Source organism: Chrysochloris asiatica, unplaced genomic scaffold, assembly GCF_000296735.1.
Source record: "Chrysochloris asiatica unplaced genomic scaffold, ChrAsi1.0 scaffold00033, whole genome shotgun sequence".
Lineage (NCBI taxonomy): Eukaryota > Metazoa > Chordata > Mammalia > Afrosoricida > Chrysochloridae > Chrysochloris > Chrysochloris asiatica.
Window position 1 is genome coordinate 13691783 of NW_006408551.1, and position 16053 is coordinate 13707835.

The 16053-nt window shown below is 38.3% G+C and overlaps 1 protein-coding gene across 2 annotated transcripts in view; it reads left to right on the forward strand.

Annotated features, from left to right (window-relative positions):
• The window catches only part of SRGAP1 (SLIT-ROBO Rho GTPase activating protein 1), a 404265-nt gene that overhangs the window by 355938 nt on the left and 32274 nt on the right, over positions 1–16053 (forward strand). The window contains exons 12-15 of one of the 2 annotated variants that reach the window (XM_006859514.1): positions 1257–1359; positions 5211–5271; positions 5418–5495; positions 8002–8136. In XM_006859514.1, coding sequence (XP_006859576.1) covers positions 1257–1359; positions 5211–5271; positions 5418–5495; positions 8002–8136 — 377 coding nt within the window. Of the gene's footprint in view, positions 1–1256; positions 1360–1878; positions 1913–5210; positions 5272–5417; positions 5496–8001; positions 8137–16053 lie in introns of both variants that reach the window. The other variant, XM_006859515.1, reaches the window with a different exon arrangement.

A 16053-nucleotide genomic window follows, 5' to 3' on the forward strand; every position in this document is an offset into this window, starting at 1 on the left:
TTCCCTTTAACCTTTCAATCTCTGTGGGGGCTTAAGGTGGTCCTCACTGTATACCTTGTTAGTAGTATGCACTCACGTACTGGGAGGGTCTTAGAAACTGGCTATGGGAGGCTGTTTCAGCACATTTTTCTACTTCCTCTCTTGGTTTTTGTGGTACTGCTTTATGAAGCTAGTATGGTTTCCATATAAATTCATGAGATTTTGTTTCTAAACTGGCCTTCCTAAAATTCAGTGAACCAAAAAGGTAATTCTTCCTAGAGAGATTACAGCTCAGTGAGGGTCTGTACCTAATTTCCAAATGTGATATCCATCCTTGTGTAAGCCCTGCAGTTTAGAAGCCATTTAAACTGGAGAGTTCAGAACATGTAATCCACTCCACACAGTTGAAGAAGTTGAGCCAGTTAACCCTGGCCATCATTCTTCTAATGGAAGTAGGCAAAAGTGGCTCCAGTGGCCCTCTTTCTCCATTTATAGTACAAGATCATGCTGGCTTTTAAATAAGGTGCACAGTTCGCTGGATGTACTTACATTACAAAAACTGACTTGAATCCACCAGAGCACACAGATGAACTGGAGAGGATCCAGAGCCAAATAAACATGTGGATCTTAATACTCCACACGTATTTAGGCACTGGGACACTTTGTGTGAAAGAAATAATTTATATAAGCCTGTATCCCCCCTCAAAAATGGCACTGAAACTATATATATATATGTGTGTTTTTTTTAAACTTGTGACCCACTCATAGTTGTTTTGCATAAAATACAATCTCATTAATACTTGAGGAGTATTGAACAGATGTGATATCATTTAAACTGAAGAATTCTGTTCAAATGAAAAGTGTTATACTTAAATCCTTATAGTGAGTCCTTTCAGAGCCTGTTTTAAGAGCCATGGAGTCTTACTGTATGACTAATAAACCAAATAATGTTGACCTTGCTTTGTAGCATTTGGCTAAAAAACTCGTAATTCCATTTGGTAGTGCTTATGATTTTTAAGCAAACTAGCAAAAGAGCAAATGCCAACTATGACATATAGGAAAACAGTAGTCTGAATGAATGGCTTCTATGTTTTCTGATGCATAAATAAAAGTAAATAAATGGGAAAGAGAAGGGACTGTTTCCACTAAAGGGTGGGGGTGGGGGGGTGGGGAGGACTCCTAGAGTTTCCAACTTTTGTAATTTTGATGTTACCTAAGGGTGTTTCATTTATTGTTTGATTTCTGTCATGCTCAGTAATGATATTCCCTTCCCTTAGGCCTCCAAATGTTCCCCCTAAGCCCCAGAAACACAGGAAGCCCAGGCCCCGCTCACAGTATAATGCTAAGTTGTTTAATGGGGATTTGGAAACATTCATCAAGGTACTGGCACCAGCCATCTGGGTGGCTGATCTCCACGCTTCTTACAATAATGGTCTCAGCCTCTCATCAAAGGAGGCAGATCATTATGTCCAAGTCTGTCCTGGGGCTCTTTGCTTTCCCAGAAAATCAATATAATATTTCCTAAAGTCAAAAGGAAAAATTGGGGTTCCGTATTTTCAGAAGAGGGAATATATAAGTGGGTAATATTATCCTCGGAAGAGGAGGCCCCTCATTCTTCGTTTAAAACAAGAAAGAAAGAAAAAGGAGGCATTTGTACAAAAAGTAAAAGAGCAACCTGAGGAAATATTGTTTGTATGGGTGCAAAAGAGCACAAAAAACGTTTATTTTCCAAAGTGCACTTGTTACAGTTGTTCTGAAACTTGGCAAGAGTTCTGATTTCCCATGACTTAAGGAATTCATTATATTGGATACATTGTAAGACCCTGTAGTCTATAGCTTGTATCTCTGCTGTGTTTATCTGTCTTCTTTTTCATCCTGTATTTCTGATAATGCTTCTAGCCGTGGACGGAGAAACTCGCACACGAGACACCAGGTATAGTGCTGCGGGGAAGGGAGCGCACGTGACTTTCATTCTCGGTCTCATTTTCCATTCATGATAACCATGCTCGGCTTTAATTAAAATTTGTAAGGTTTTTAAAAGAAAAGTGTTTGCAGTTGGAAATTAAATTACACAGGTTTATTAGACAGTTTTACTTAGAAAGGAACTATAGAAATCAAACACTGAGTTAAGGTGACTAATCTTCTGTCATAAAAACAAGCAGATCAGACTCATAGGTTTTATTTTGTATGTTGTGCAAATGTAGCAGATTTGAGTGAGGGTTTGTATTAAGGAAAGTCCATGTTAAATTCTGCATGTGCACTTATTACTGGATTATGGTTCCTAGCTTAAACGCACTTATTACTGGATTATGGTTCCTAGTTTAAACGATACAGAAGGAGAGGGGCTTTCATTCTCTTTTGTAACTCACAAGTTTTATGGCATGGGCTGCAGCTATCATCAGTAACCACCTTCATGATATGTTACAGTTATTTTACTGTCTTTAAAATATAGCTGTTTATTGAATGTGTCCACCTACGGTTACAAATGAAGTGAATGCATATGTGTGCGTGTGCTTGTGCGTGCGCACACAGACAGACACACATATGTATAGAAAGATGGATTTTAAACTCTAGCAGCTTAAATATTAGTCTTAACCCTGGCATTAAGTGAAGGGGAGAAAAACACTGAACAGCCTAAATAGGAATTGCGGATCCACTGCCTTAAGCCTTAAACCCAGAAAAGCTTTATTGGCTCTAATTTAATAGAAAATTGTTGTCAAATTTGATTAGCTCGTTTCCCAGTCCACAGCATATAAGCAAGGAAAAGTCAAATTAGATAGAAGAACGATAAAATGAAAGCAGTGAGATGTGCAGCTGATGACCTGGCAGGGAAAGAGACTGTAGAAACCCCAAAGAAGCAAATGGATGATTCCATTGCATATAATAATGCAGACTGAGAATGACCATTTAGGACGATGATGTTATTAAGTGCCATCGAGTTGGTTCCAACTTATAGCCACCCTGTATAGTGTTTCTGAGGGGCATAGGAAAGCACATATTATATATATTTGTTTTTCATTAAGAACAGTTATGGAAAATTCACTCATGTGAGTTCTTCACCATCGCAAGATATACCATATTAATGAATAATCGGTAATGACAGTGAATGGATACAGGTCTCTACACTTATGAAAAGTGCTTAATTCATTATGGTATCCACAATAACACTATGAGACAGCAGGAATGCAATCATTTTTCCTCTTTTTCCCCTCGAGAAACCGAGACATAAAGAGATTTGTGTGAATGATAGGTAGAAGATAGCCCATTATTTCGTCTTTTATAAAATATTTCTACCAAAGCATCTGACATCCATGAAATTAAAGCACACACATGCACACTCAACACATACTCGTGACACTTTTTTGACCACAAAATTCGAAATACTGATTAATAATGAAAAGATTAGCAGTTACCTATAAAGTAAGGACAAAAATATTATGTCAACAACATGAAAATGTAAGACATATTTATGTAGAACTTTTATGCAAACATTTTCCTCTTAAAAACCTTCTATTCTTTGTTTTTGTTTTAATACTTGGTTCTGCAGAGGTGCAACCTAATACACTCCTTTTCTCACTTAAATGTAAATATCTGTTGTTCTTTTAGAGTACAATTATTACTGTACATATAAAAGTTACTCTCCTAAAGCATACCTGAAGCTTAAAGAAAAATCTAACATATGCACGTTTTTGTTGTAGTTACATGGCTGTTCATGAGCCAACAAGTCTACACTGAAAAGTGCTTTTATTCTTAAGGTCTTTGTGTTTTGTTTTGTTTTTTAAGAAATGAATAAAATGTACATCCCTAAAGCACATTAACTAATTAGGTAAACTTAATATGGGCTCCAGAAGTAATTGAACCATTAGCTGGTTTATACACTGATTAGATTGTCTTAAAGCGTAAATTAAAACTCTTCCTTAGAAAGGTATTATTCATTCTAGGAAGTGCAAAGAGTTTAAATCGCTGAACCACATTTTTCCCCATCCTTTCCCTATTGCTAAATTGGAAAGGTTACTAGACACGGAACTGTTTTAATGTATAAAGAATATAAAAACAACCAAGGGTTTTTTTTGTGTGTTCCAGAATAAAAGTCCTCATTAGTTAGTGCCTGATGTCAGCTAATCATTTTTCACCTGTGAGGTTTCTTATAAAGATCTAATTCCTGAAAAATGAGAAATTTTAACAGTCATGAAAAATAACTTTGTAGACAGTAACCTTCTGTAACTACCTGGCGTGCATGGCAGTTAACATTGTTCACTGAGTACTCAGCAACATCTTCCATCTCATTTGTCATCTGACACACATTTTAAAGCATTTTTAGAATTTGCATTTGTTCAGTAACACGCGGTGACAAGATGTGCAGAAAACAGGCCACAAAATTGTCCCTTCCTAAGAAAACAAGACCTAATGGGATATGCATTTGTAGATTTTTTTTGTTTTCTCTTAAAACATGAAAAACATGTAAGTAAGTTCTGGTGCAAACTAAATAAATACCTGACGTGGTAACTATTGTCAGCTACAAGACATGCTCTCAGGAAAGTCAGAGAGAGGATCCCTGAGGTGGCGGAGAGGTTGTCTTGGGTGACTAGAATAATCAGTCTGAATATGGTATGGTTATTTTCAGGGCCATGAAAGATTGATTACTTGAAAAAAATAACCTTAAGAAGAAATGAGAAATTCATTTATTTATTTTATTGTTGTTGTTGTTAAGTGTCATCAAGTTGGTTCAGACCCATAGCAACCCTGTACAGGGTTTCCGAGGCTGTAAATCTTTACAGGAGCAGAAAGTCTCATCTTTCTCCCGCGGAGCAGCTGGTAGTTTCGAACTGCTCACCTTAAGGTTCATAGCCCGATTTGTAACCACTATGCTACCAGAGCTCCTTATTTATTAAATAAGCCTAAATACAAGTTTGTTTGTTTTTTTTTAAAAAAAAGAGGAATTTGCTTTTGACCTCTTTAGACATCATAGACTTAGTTGAAACTGATTGGCTTAAAGTATTTAATTTGGCTTGCTCCAGAGCTGAAATATGCTTAGATTAAATAGAAGTTTTCACCTTTTTTTTTTTTTTTTTAAATGGCCTTGGGAAATATTTTAGAGGCATAGAGTTGCAGATGATCGTTGACGGGGATGACAGTCGCTCTGGAATAGCTGTTTAGCTGTGAGATTTTTTTATACTTTCTGGTTTATGTCTCTCCTTTGAGGTTCATGGGTTTCCCCTCTCTTTACCCAGGACTCAGGACAAGTTATCCCCCCCATTGTGGAAAGTTGTATCCGGTTCATCAATCTCTATGGTAAGCCATAAACTACAGGATGTTTTTAAAAAATAATCACTAGGAGTATTAAAGTAAGTGTGTCTTTGTATTTAATAACTTATTCTTGGGGTAACCTTGAAGTTGTGTTGGGATGTTTTATCTTTTGTCCCTTCTGTTCTCTTCAGGTCTTCAACATCAGGGGATTTTCAGAGTGTCTGGTTCCCAGGTGGAAGTCAATGATATTAAAAATTCCTTTGAGAGAGGTAATTATATCCTGGTGTAGCACTGTAGGATAAGCACTGGACCACAAGTCCAGTTTGAACTGCAAGGATGGTGGTTCAAACTCACCAGCCACTTTTTGGAAACCCTATACAGGGTCGCTATAAGTCAGACCCGACTGGATGGCACTTAACAACAATAACAACAACAAATACCTATAAGCAAACCTTATTACAAAGTCAAAATTTCCCTTAGATTGATGTGACTTACTCTTTCTTTGTATCATCAAAAACTGTGTTTTATACCTGTACTTTATGTTGGATGGTGCAATAAGAATAGAAAAACTGAAAAATGAAAATAAAACCATAACCAGTTGCCATTTAATCAACTCCATCTTAGCAAATCCAGGCCTACCATGGTATCACTATACTTCATAAGGTTTTTTAAATGACTGGCTTTTCCAAAGGAGACTGCCATGCCTTTACTCTGAGGCACTTCTGGGTGATTTGAACCTTCCTTTGATTAACTGCTGAGCACATTAATCATTTGCAACACTTAAGGGTAGAAGAGCATCTAAACTTTGCACCCTGGTGTAGGACCAGCTTTGACAATCCACAGCACAGGCTCAGTGTGCTACGTGAAAGAGTTTTTAGTGGCCAGAGTAGGGCCTAGATAGCAGATATGTGAGTGGCAGCTCATCCCAGTTTCCCATAGACTACCTTTTTTGGGCGTTCTTTCTTTCTTGTCATTGCCATCCCCAAACTTCTTCCCTGTGGTCCTGGTTGGTGCTTCAGTCTTGTTCATGATCACTCTAATCTGCTATTTAACAAGTCATGATTAGCAAAAATCCTAGGCTTCCAGGTCAGACAAACCTAGAATTCAATCAGACTCTTCCATTTACTAATTGTGTTATTTGGGTCAGGTTACTGAATTCTTACTTTGGTCTTGATTTCCTCATCTACAGTATTGCGGGATTGTTGTGAGGATTAGCTATAATAAGCAAAACCGCCTAGCTATTTAATTTTGGCTATTATGCACTAGACTGCAAAGTCAGTGTGAACTGCAAGCTCAGTGGTTCAGGCTGACCAACTGCTCCTTGGAAACCCTATGCAGGACCAGTAAGAGTCAGAACTGCCTCGACTCACTTGCAACAATGACAATTACTAACACTCTGCAGTTATACTGATTTGTATTGTATCTACTTCCACATACATTGGTACCTTCCTTCCTCTGCTTTGAAGGTCAAGCTGAGAAGGCAGATGGGGGAACAGTCATGGACAGATAGGGTCATCCTCTCTCTCCATCCCATTTCCCCTGCTTCAGATGTGGCACAGAATCCTTCGAAACTGGAGCATTAGTTAGAGAGGTAAACTTAGGGCCAGTAGTTTTCTCTGTTTCAAATTCTTTGACTTGTACAGTGTCCAGAGATCACATGAGTCCTGCAGCAAAGTGCAGCAAGCCCCATACACTGGCCATATTCAGGATGAGTTGAAAGTAAAGCACCAGATTCCCACTGCCACCCACCAGAGGCAAAATGTTTCATTCTTTTCTTTGGAAAGTACCCTGGCATTTGTTATTTGATTATGACCTGTTTTGGTTGAGGCTTTATCACAGTGAGCAAAAGAATATTCTGGCAAATTCATGTTCAGGAATTCCCCTGCAAACAGGGAAGAGGGAATTAGAAGGTCCCTGAAAATAAACTGATAGCCCAATAAGTAAGAATTATGTTCAAACTAAAATGTACAATTGTGGTGAACTTGAAGAAGGAAAAGCAGACCTATGAATAAAAAATGGGGCTTGATTTAAGGCTGCATATTATATTGAACTTTCTCAAGATTTTACCTCAATCGCATTTTCAGGGCTATGGATAGTGAGCTGTGTCACATAGTATTTTACTGCTTACCATTTTTTAAAAAGTAATTTTATATTTGTGATATGTACATATTTAATATAAATTCCTTTTACCTTGAGGATATGCTTTCAAAGTCCTCTATCTGGTTTCAAAATCTCCCCTCTGTTCAAGACAACTTTCCGATGTTCTAAGGACCCACTGGGCCACTTTTGGAAACAGCTGTTTGTTTTAATTACAGCAGGTGTTTACAATGAGGTGAAGTCTTTCATATTTCTGATCCATTTTGCTGAACCATACAGCATAGACAGCCAGGCCTATCTTGTATCTTTTACCCACACGGATTAGAAACACTGAGAATGTAGGATTTGAACCCATGCCAAAGTAAGATTACAAATAAAGCTGGGTAACATTTTAAACCCCACAATATTTTATTTTAAGATTTGGATAACTTGTAAGGGATTATTTGAAATCATAGTATAAAAGAAGCTGTATTTTAGCCAGCTATTTTTAGGTTAATCATGGTGTGGGATATCTAAAACCAATTATTTTAATTTTAGTACCATATAATCTTTCATAAAGGGTAATTAGAAGATGCCTGTATATATAGCAGTGTGTACATAGAAACATATTTTTCCTTCAGAGAAAGAAAAGAACCTCTGTGTATGCAACTAATTTTTTTATTTTTTATTTTTTTGTAGGTGAAAACCCTTTGTCTGATGACCAGAGTAACCATGATATTAATTCAGTTGCTGGTGTTCTGAAGCTCTATTTCCGTGGGCTGGAAAACCCCCTCTTTCCTAAGGAAAGATTTAATGATCTGATTTCTTGTATCAGTAAGTGGCATTCTTTTTCTTTTTCTTTTTAGCTTTTCTGACCAGAATTGTTTCACTAACCAACTTCCTGGAAAAGGCAGTGGCCCCTCTGTATGTTCCTCCCCCCGAGTACCAGCAGGTTTCTGAGACCATTTGTTTCATTTCTGGATTGAGCATGAGTCATCCCTGCAGCTGTGACCTCACCCTCAGCTGAGTTGGACTTGCTCCTGAACATCCCCAACCCTGGTGGAGACCAAGAGCTTCCTACTGGGTGGCAGAAAAATGCAGAAAGGCAGGTTTCAACCAACTAAGGGTCAACGGGGAGTTGTAAGCATGGGAATGTAACTTTTCTTCTTCTTTTTTGGCCATGTGGTTCTTGGTTTTTCTCAATCAATTTTAGGAGTAGGGTCATTTATTCATCTTTGATTGTTAATTTTAAAAAGAAGGTAAAATGAGATGAATGATGATGATGATGGTACATCAGGTGGCCAGCATCCTGAGCTAATAGGCAGAGTTGCTCTGGGACTATGTGTGATGGATTACGAGACCAATAATTATCAGCAGAGTGAAACGATTGCTGTTTTCTTCAGTGGGGCCTTTTGACATGACCACGAGGGAAGAAGGTAAAACTAATGATACCAGGAGCCAGATATTTACCACAGTTGGGTACCACCCATCTAAACATGCGCTGTTCTTGTAGAACTCCAGGTCCCGAGGCCAGGGAACCTGACTGACATCATAGACTGAGGACTTTCTTAAGAATCGAGCTTTGCTGGAGTGGGAACCCTCCTCCCCAGATCTACTTTCTTCCCTTTCCCATTCCTGAGTCACCAACTTTTATTAACCTCAGAAAAATCTCTCTATTCCGTCCCTCCTTCCCCATCCCCATTACTACAACTATTGTTATTTTTGTTGTGGTTAGCTGCCATTGCATCAGCTCCTGACTCATGCTGACCCCATGCACAATGGAATGAAACACTGCTCAGTCCTGTACCTTCCCAATGATCAATCAAGGATCGGTGTGTTGTGATGCATGGGGTTTTTCATCAGCTTATATTTAGAAGCAAGTAAGGTACAGAGTGTAGACTCTTAACTGCCTGGCTTCAAATTCTGGCTCCACTGTGTGAACTTAGATGAGTTTCTTAACCTCTTTAATTTATGACTTTAATTATATCATCTGTCAAATAAGGAAACCATTCCTCTCTACATCATGGGTTATTATGAAATTTACATGAGTCAGTACACGTAAAATGCCAAGAAGATGTCTGACCCTGGATTATAACCAGTTAGCTTCCCTCATCAACCCCTTAACTGCGAATCTCGTCACTGTGTGAGTTCTGTGTGGTCACTGTCATGAATTATTGAACCCATGTCAATGAGATGCTACATTTAGCATCTTAGAGTTAACTCCAAAGAACAGTGAGCTCTTAATGGGAGTATCTGTTTTTGTAATCCCAACACCTGGTATAATTAATTCCAGGCACAAAATAAGCGCTCAGTGTATCTGTTAAATAACATTTAAATGAAATAAAGGGAAGAGTCAAAAGTCCACCAAAAGTTATTTTGTTGGCATTTGTGCCTAAAATCCTAAGCCTCCCCCGCCGTACAGTCAGATGTCCTGTGTGGGATTCAGCAGTGTGCTTGCCTGTCCATTCGAAGGCCTTCACATAGCCTGAGTCATCATAGCCAGCCTCTGACCCAGCTGGAAAGAACTGAAAGGAAGAGACACAGTCCTGGAGTTCTCCTCTGGCTATGTCCAAAGATTTCCCTCACATCCTAACCACAGAACTTAAGTCTGGAGAAATAGTCAGTATTCTACAATGCTTAGTGGTTTTCTCAATACATACATCATATCAACTGTAATGTGGATGGAAAAATAAAACCAACGGGACCAACCATCCCTTCCAGAAGAAGGCACACTCTGCTTCTCAACTGGGTTCAATAATTCATGACAGTGACCACACAGAACTCACACAGTGACGAGACTCGCAGTTAAGGAGTTGATGAGTGAAGCTAACTGGTTATAATCCAGGCTCAGAGATGTTCAGGGCACAGTTCTTCCAGTCAGGACAGCCCTTCCTCTGCTGTGCCCACAAGCAGGCCTCTCACTGGCTCTTGGCCTGGCCTCTGCTGTGCCCTGGCAATGTTACAGAGCTCTCTTAGACTGCTGGTAAATGCCCACAGGACATACCATTCCACCGTAATCCTTAGCTTGAAGGCACTAGCTCGAGCTCCCCCAATTAAGTGCTGTGGAGATACCCTTCTCTGCAGGCAAGCTTCCTGCCCAGTGTCACTCCGCTTTACTTGCTCCTTGGACTGGCAGGCCTACTGCTGTCATGTCCTCTGACTCTTCGTTCTGTTGCACCTGCCCCACCATCACACCTCTGGTGTCAAAGCTTCCTGTCCCTAGGTGGAGGAGGTTCAATGTACAGGAATCTGTGGCTCCCGAAGGATGTACTTCATTCCTGAATCCTCTTCTTTGAGGATACCAAGACCCACCCATCACCCCCCCTGCTTCTGAGATGGCTCATTTTAAACACACATTAGAGTTCAAATTTTCACAATCACAATGAACAGTGACAACTGAGTCATACCAGCCTATCAGCATCTTCTCCCACCTACTCTTTCCCAGACCCAGCAGGCCAAAAAATGTCATTTAGTGGGAGATACAAAGACTATGAAGAATCACATTAAGTAATTCATTATACTGCAACTGACACACACCAATTCAAAAAAGGACCCTAGGTTTACATTGTCAGTTACCAATATACAGCTATTGCTCACTTTCATTTATTACTTTATAGCTGTTAAAAGCCAAAGCCATGGAGTGTGAAATATCTAGCTTCAAATCCTAGCTTCACCATTACTAGTTTTGTAACTTCAGTGTCTTCATTTGCCATGTTAAGTGTTTAGCATAATGTCTGGCTCATCATAAGTCTTGAAATGTTGCTATCTTCTGTTACTACTACAGCTATTCCTGCTGCAAACTCAGGCTCGCATAAGCCATTGCCTGGGTTAGCCATTTACTTATCTATTGGTCCTTCTTTGATGTAATTACCCCGCATGTATTAGAAATGATGTTAGAGTAGCGCAAAAGTTATATTGGTTCCAGCCAGATTTCCCCCAGTGCTATAAATGTTTGGAAACAAAGTCAAGCTTTTTCCCAATTAAAGAATCTCCCTTAACAAAACATAAACAACCACAGGAAAACAGCTGAAAAATCTACAGAACTTTCTTGCATACAAGCAGTCTCTGGGATGCTTCACATACAAATAAAGAAGCTGAAAAGATACTCCTCCTTGTATTAAAACAATAGTTTAATAATCTTGGCTTCACCCTGGATCAATTTTTCAATTTGATGAAAGTGGTTTCTGTTAGAAATGAAAGCCCTCCAGGACCTCCAGCTCACCGGAAGAAGCTGGGACCCTGGAGGCTTAACCAGCAGAGGAGCCTGTGAAGCTGAGTGCAAATGTCAGTAGAACGTTAACAGTGCTCATCATTTTAATAAGATTGTTAATGGTTTTGTTAGTTCTCCAGCCGTTTTTTTTCTCGTAAGTGCCCAGTTTTCCAAGATGAGAGGTCTTTCAAGAATAGATAGTGGCACCGTATATTTTTTAAGAGCTATTTTTCTTCCATCGTCTAACCCCTTTAAAAAATGACATTCCTAGTGATTATTTTATATGATATATATGTTATATAAAAGGAGCTCTGGTAGGTTAGTGGTTACGAATCGGACTGTGAACTGCAAAGTCAGCAGTTCGAAACTACCAGCTGTTCCGCGGGAGAAAGATGAGGCGTTCTGCTCCTGTAAAGATTTGCAGCCTCGGAAACCCTGTGCAGGGTCGCTATGAGTCGGAACTGACTCCACGGCACTTAACAACAACAACAACATATGTTATATATGATAATTTTCTCTTACCAGTACGTTCATCATGTGTCTTTAACTTTTCTGGATTTTCAGCAAGTTCTTAAGAATATGTATACTGTGTCATTTATTATTGCATCCCTTCCTTAATACTGCAACCTTCTGATAATTTGATCCAAGTTATTTACTCATCTATATTATGCAAGGCATTCTGGGTAACAGCAGGATTGACTTTTGACTTCAAGAGACATAAAAAGATTTTTAAATACAAGTGCAAGATAGGATGCTTATAAATAAAAGAGATCCAAGTTAGTCAACGATAGAAACATGAGTGGCATAAGTGGTTAAGTAACATGACGTCTAGCCAAACGGCTGGCAGTTTGAGTCCCACCCAGAGGTGCCTTGGAAGGCAAGCCTGGTGATCTGCTGTTAGAAGGAAACCCTGTGCAGTATAGTCTGCACACCTGGGTCACCATGAGTCAGAATTGACTCAGTGTCATAGAACAACAACAACAACAACAACAACAGGGGAGAGAGACCATGAAGGTGATTTCTGTTTTTACCCATATCATCCACTAGCATTGCCATGATTGATGTTGTGATATAACCCTGCTAAGGTAGTTTCATGTGACAGTTATTTGTATAGAAAACTGGGGGGGAGGATTTTTTTTCTTTAACTTTTCTGAGTTTACTTAAGTCTTGTTTACCTATTTTGGACTGTTTGGGGAGAGAACATTTTTTATGGTACATTAGTCTTCTGCCATTTTTGTGCTCCTACATGATCACATCTTTCGGAAGCTTAGAAATGTATGTAGTAAAAGGGAATTTATCTTAGCATTTCCTCTCATTCTCTCTTTCTTTTTAATAGCACTATTCATTCATTGCAAATTTTCTCTTAAAAATTACTAATGTGAATAGAGACATTAAATAGTGAATTAAATGCAGTCTAAATTTGAATGGACACATTTGATAGTTTCTCAGTTTCTCACCAAGGGCTTTTGTTTTTGCTTTTTAAAACCATCCACTTTGTGAGTGGTTTTGTAAGTGTTCCAGGTCATACCCACAAAGTCTGGGCAGCTTCTAGAACTACCATGTACCCTGGCTCTGGGATTCCCCAGGGCATAGGTCCAAGTGACTTGGTCTAGAAGAGCCATTCAAGCAATTCATTCTCTTTCCTGGCTGTCTCAGAGTTTTAAGCCCAGAAAAATGTTTGCACTTCCCTATGCATTATATGTTAACATTATTTAGGAGGCTACTTGGAAGTAAGGAAACTTTATTTTGTTAAAGTTTTTTCTATTATAAAACCAATATGTAGCATTGTAGAATACATGCAAAGTTCCAGAAAAGCACATAGAATATAATACAATCACCCATAATGCTACTATTCAGAGACCAGTGGCATAAACACATTCAAGTGCATTTTATTTTTGTTTTGCTTTTTAAACTCATGTGTGCGCACATCATTAAAAAATAAAAAGTGGAACTCTACATGTTATTGTAACTTAACTTCTTTTTAAATTTTTTTATTATAGAAAATTCCAAATATCTACAAAAAGACATAATGATGTATTGGACCCCCAGATAATTAATCGCCTAGCATTAACAATGTTCAGTTCTGGGCCAAATGTCCAACCAATATATGTTTCCTCCTTCATTCCTCTGACATTATATAATTTCTCTTGTGTGTATGTCTCTCTGGGAGATGAGAATTTTTGGTTCTTATTTTAGTTTTCAAGTTAATATTATATTTAACATAGTAACATCATATCTAAGAAAATTAACAATTCCTTAAAATCATCAAATAGCTGAACCAACTCGACAGTAACTAACAACTTTCTGAAAGTTGTGTTCACATGCAAAATAGTCATCCTCACTTTAAAAAATTAGAAAATAAAAGGAGCAAAAATCATCATCACTCCCCACAGAAGTGTTAACATTTTAATATATATGTTTATAAGAGTTTTATTGAGATAATATATGTACCATAATAGTCACCTCATTAAAGTGTACACTTCATTGGCTTTTAGTATGTTCACTGTGCAACAACCATCACCAGAGCCAACTTTAGATTTTTTTTAGCATTCCAGAAAGAATCCTCATTCCCATTAGAAGTCGGTTACTCCTCATTATCCCAGAACCTCCTCCACTGTTTCTGTCTCTACAGATTTGCCTGTTTTGGGCACTTCATATAACAGGAAGCATACAATAGTCTTCTGTGACTGGCTTTTTTCACCTCCCATAGTGTTTCCAAACTTTATCTATGTTGTAGCATGCGTACCTTTTTATTGCTGAATATTATATTGTATGAATATACTACACTTAGGTACTTTTGATAAACATTGTATCATACTGAGAGGCTTCTTACAGGCCTAGGATTCTTTTTTGGGTGGTATTATTCTAAAATTGATTGAGGTTCACGGTTACAACTGTGAATGCACTAAAAGCCATTGAATTGTGTGGTATGTAAATTATATTTCAATAAAGCTGTTATAAAAATTATATCCTACAAATACTACTTATAAATCACTTTTTAAATGCGATAACTAGCATTTTTCTACACCAGTAGATATTTTTCAAAAAACAGATTTTAACAGCCATATGATGATCTTTATTTCTTTTTTAACAAATTCCATAGTTTTAAATGTTTCAGTTATTTCCATTAATCTTGCAATTATAGAAATTACTGCAGTAAGTTTCTTAGTACATAAATCTGTCTGCCTATTTCTGATTATTTTATGTAAAAAAATAAGTTTTTGAACTGTCTTACTGGCACTTTTGTGTGTTTGCTGCTAAAAATTCTTCAGCTTTATTGACACACATTTGGGGTTTCAAAAACATCCGGGAAATAAAGAATGAAAAGACAATGAAATTTTTCCGTGAACTTTCTGAAGTTCCCTCATACATGGTGATTTTCTCTTTAAACTTTAGATTTCAATTTGATGCTGTCAAAGTTTTCTTAGGAATTCCTTTTGTCCTTAAAGAAAAGTAAAACTTTTACAAGACTTAGACTGAACTGAATAAGTAAACTTTCTAACCTAAGACTGTTTACTAGCCTCAGTGTAATATATCAGAACAGGAAACATTATCTCTACAGTGCTGCTAGTTAACTAGGAAAGAAAACAATGAAATAACTCACAGAAGTCAGTCTGTTTTGAGTGTAATTGGAGAGGCTTGTAAGCCTTTCATTTCTTAACTAGGATTGCTTCTGGGAACTCTCATCTCACAGCGAGGTTAAGATCCTCCCAAAGGTAGGAGAACCTCCTTTTAACCTTATCGTCCCCTCTCGTATCATGTTGTGGTTGTTGAAGTGCCATTGAGCTGGTTCCGGCCCATAGCAACCCTGTATAGGATTTCCAAGGAGCAGCTGGTGAGTTTGAACCGCCAACCGTGTGGTTCAAACTGACCTTGCAGTCCAGTGCTTTATTCTACAGCCCCACACCAGGACTCCCTTTCATATCATTGGTGCTATTGTTAAATGTTGTCAAGTCAGTTGTGACTTATAGCGACCTTGTAAAAGGTTTCCAAGAAGTGGCTAGTGAGATTGAACCACCGACCTTGCAGTTCAAACCAACCTTGCAGTTCAGTGCATTAACCCACAACGCGACACCAGGATTCCTCTCATATCATACACATACATAATTAACTCATTCAACATTGTTTTTGTTGTTGTTAAGTGCCATCAAATCGCAACCCTGTGTAGGGTTTCCAAGCAGTGGCTGGTGATTTGACTCTCTGACCTTGTGGTTCAAACTGACCTTAAGATCGAGTGCTTATCCTATGGCACCACACCAGGACTCCCTAAACATTGTCAGAGTGACCCTAAAAATACCCTGTGACTGGTAAATTCACCTTGAATACTGACTGGCTGTGGAATACAGAAATATTTGCAGTGCCTGCTGTTAAAATAAATATTTTCTAAATGTGGCCACCAAGAAAATCCCTTCCCTGTCTTAAGGATAAATTTGCATCTTGTGATTTATTATTTGTTTTCTGTCAAACAAATACTCTTACAAATGGTACCACAGAATAACTGGCATTGTCAGAGCAGTGGCCGTTTGGGCTTTTTGTCATTT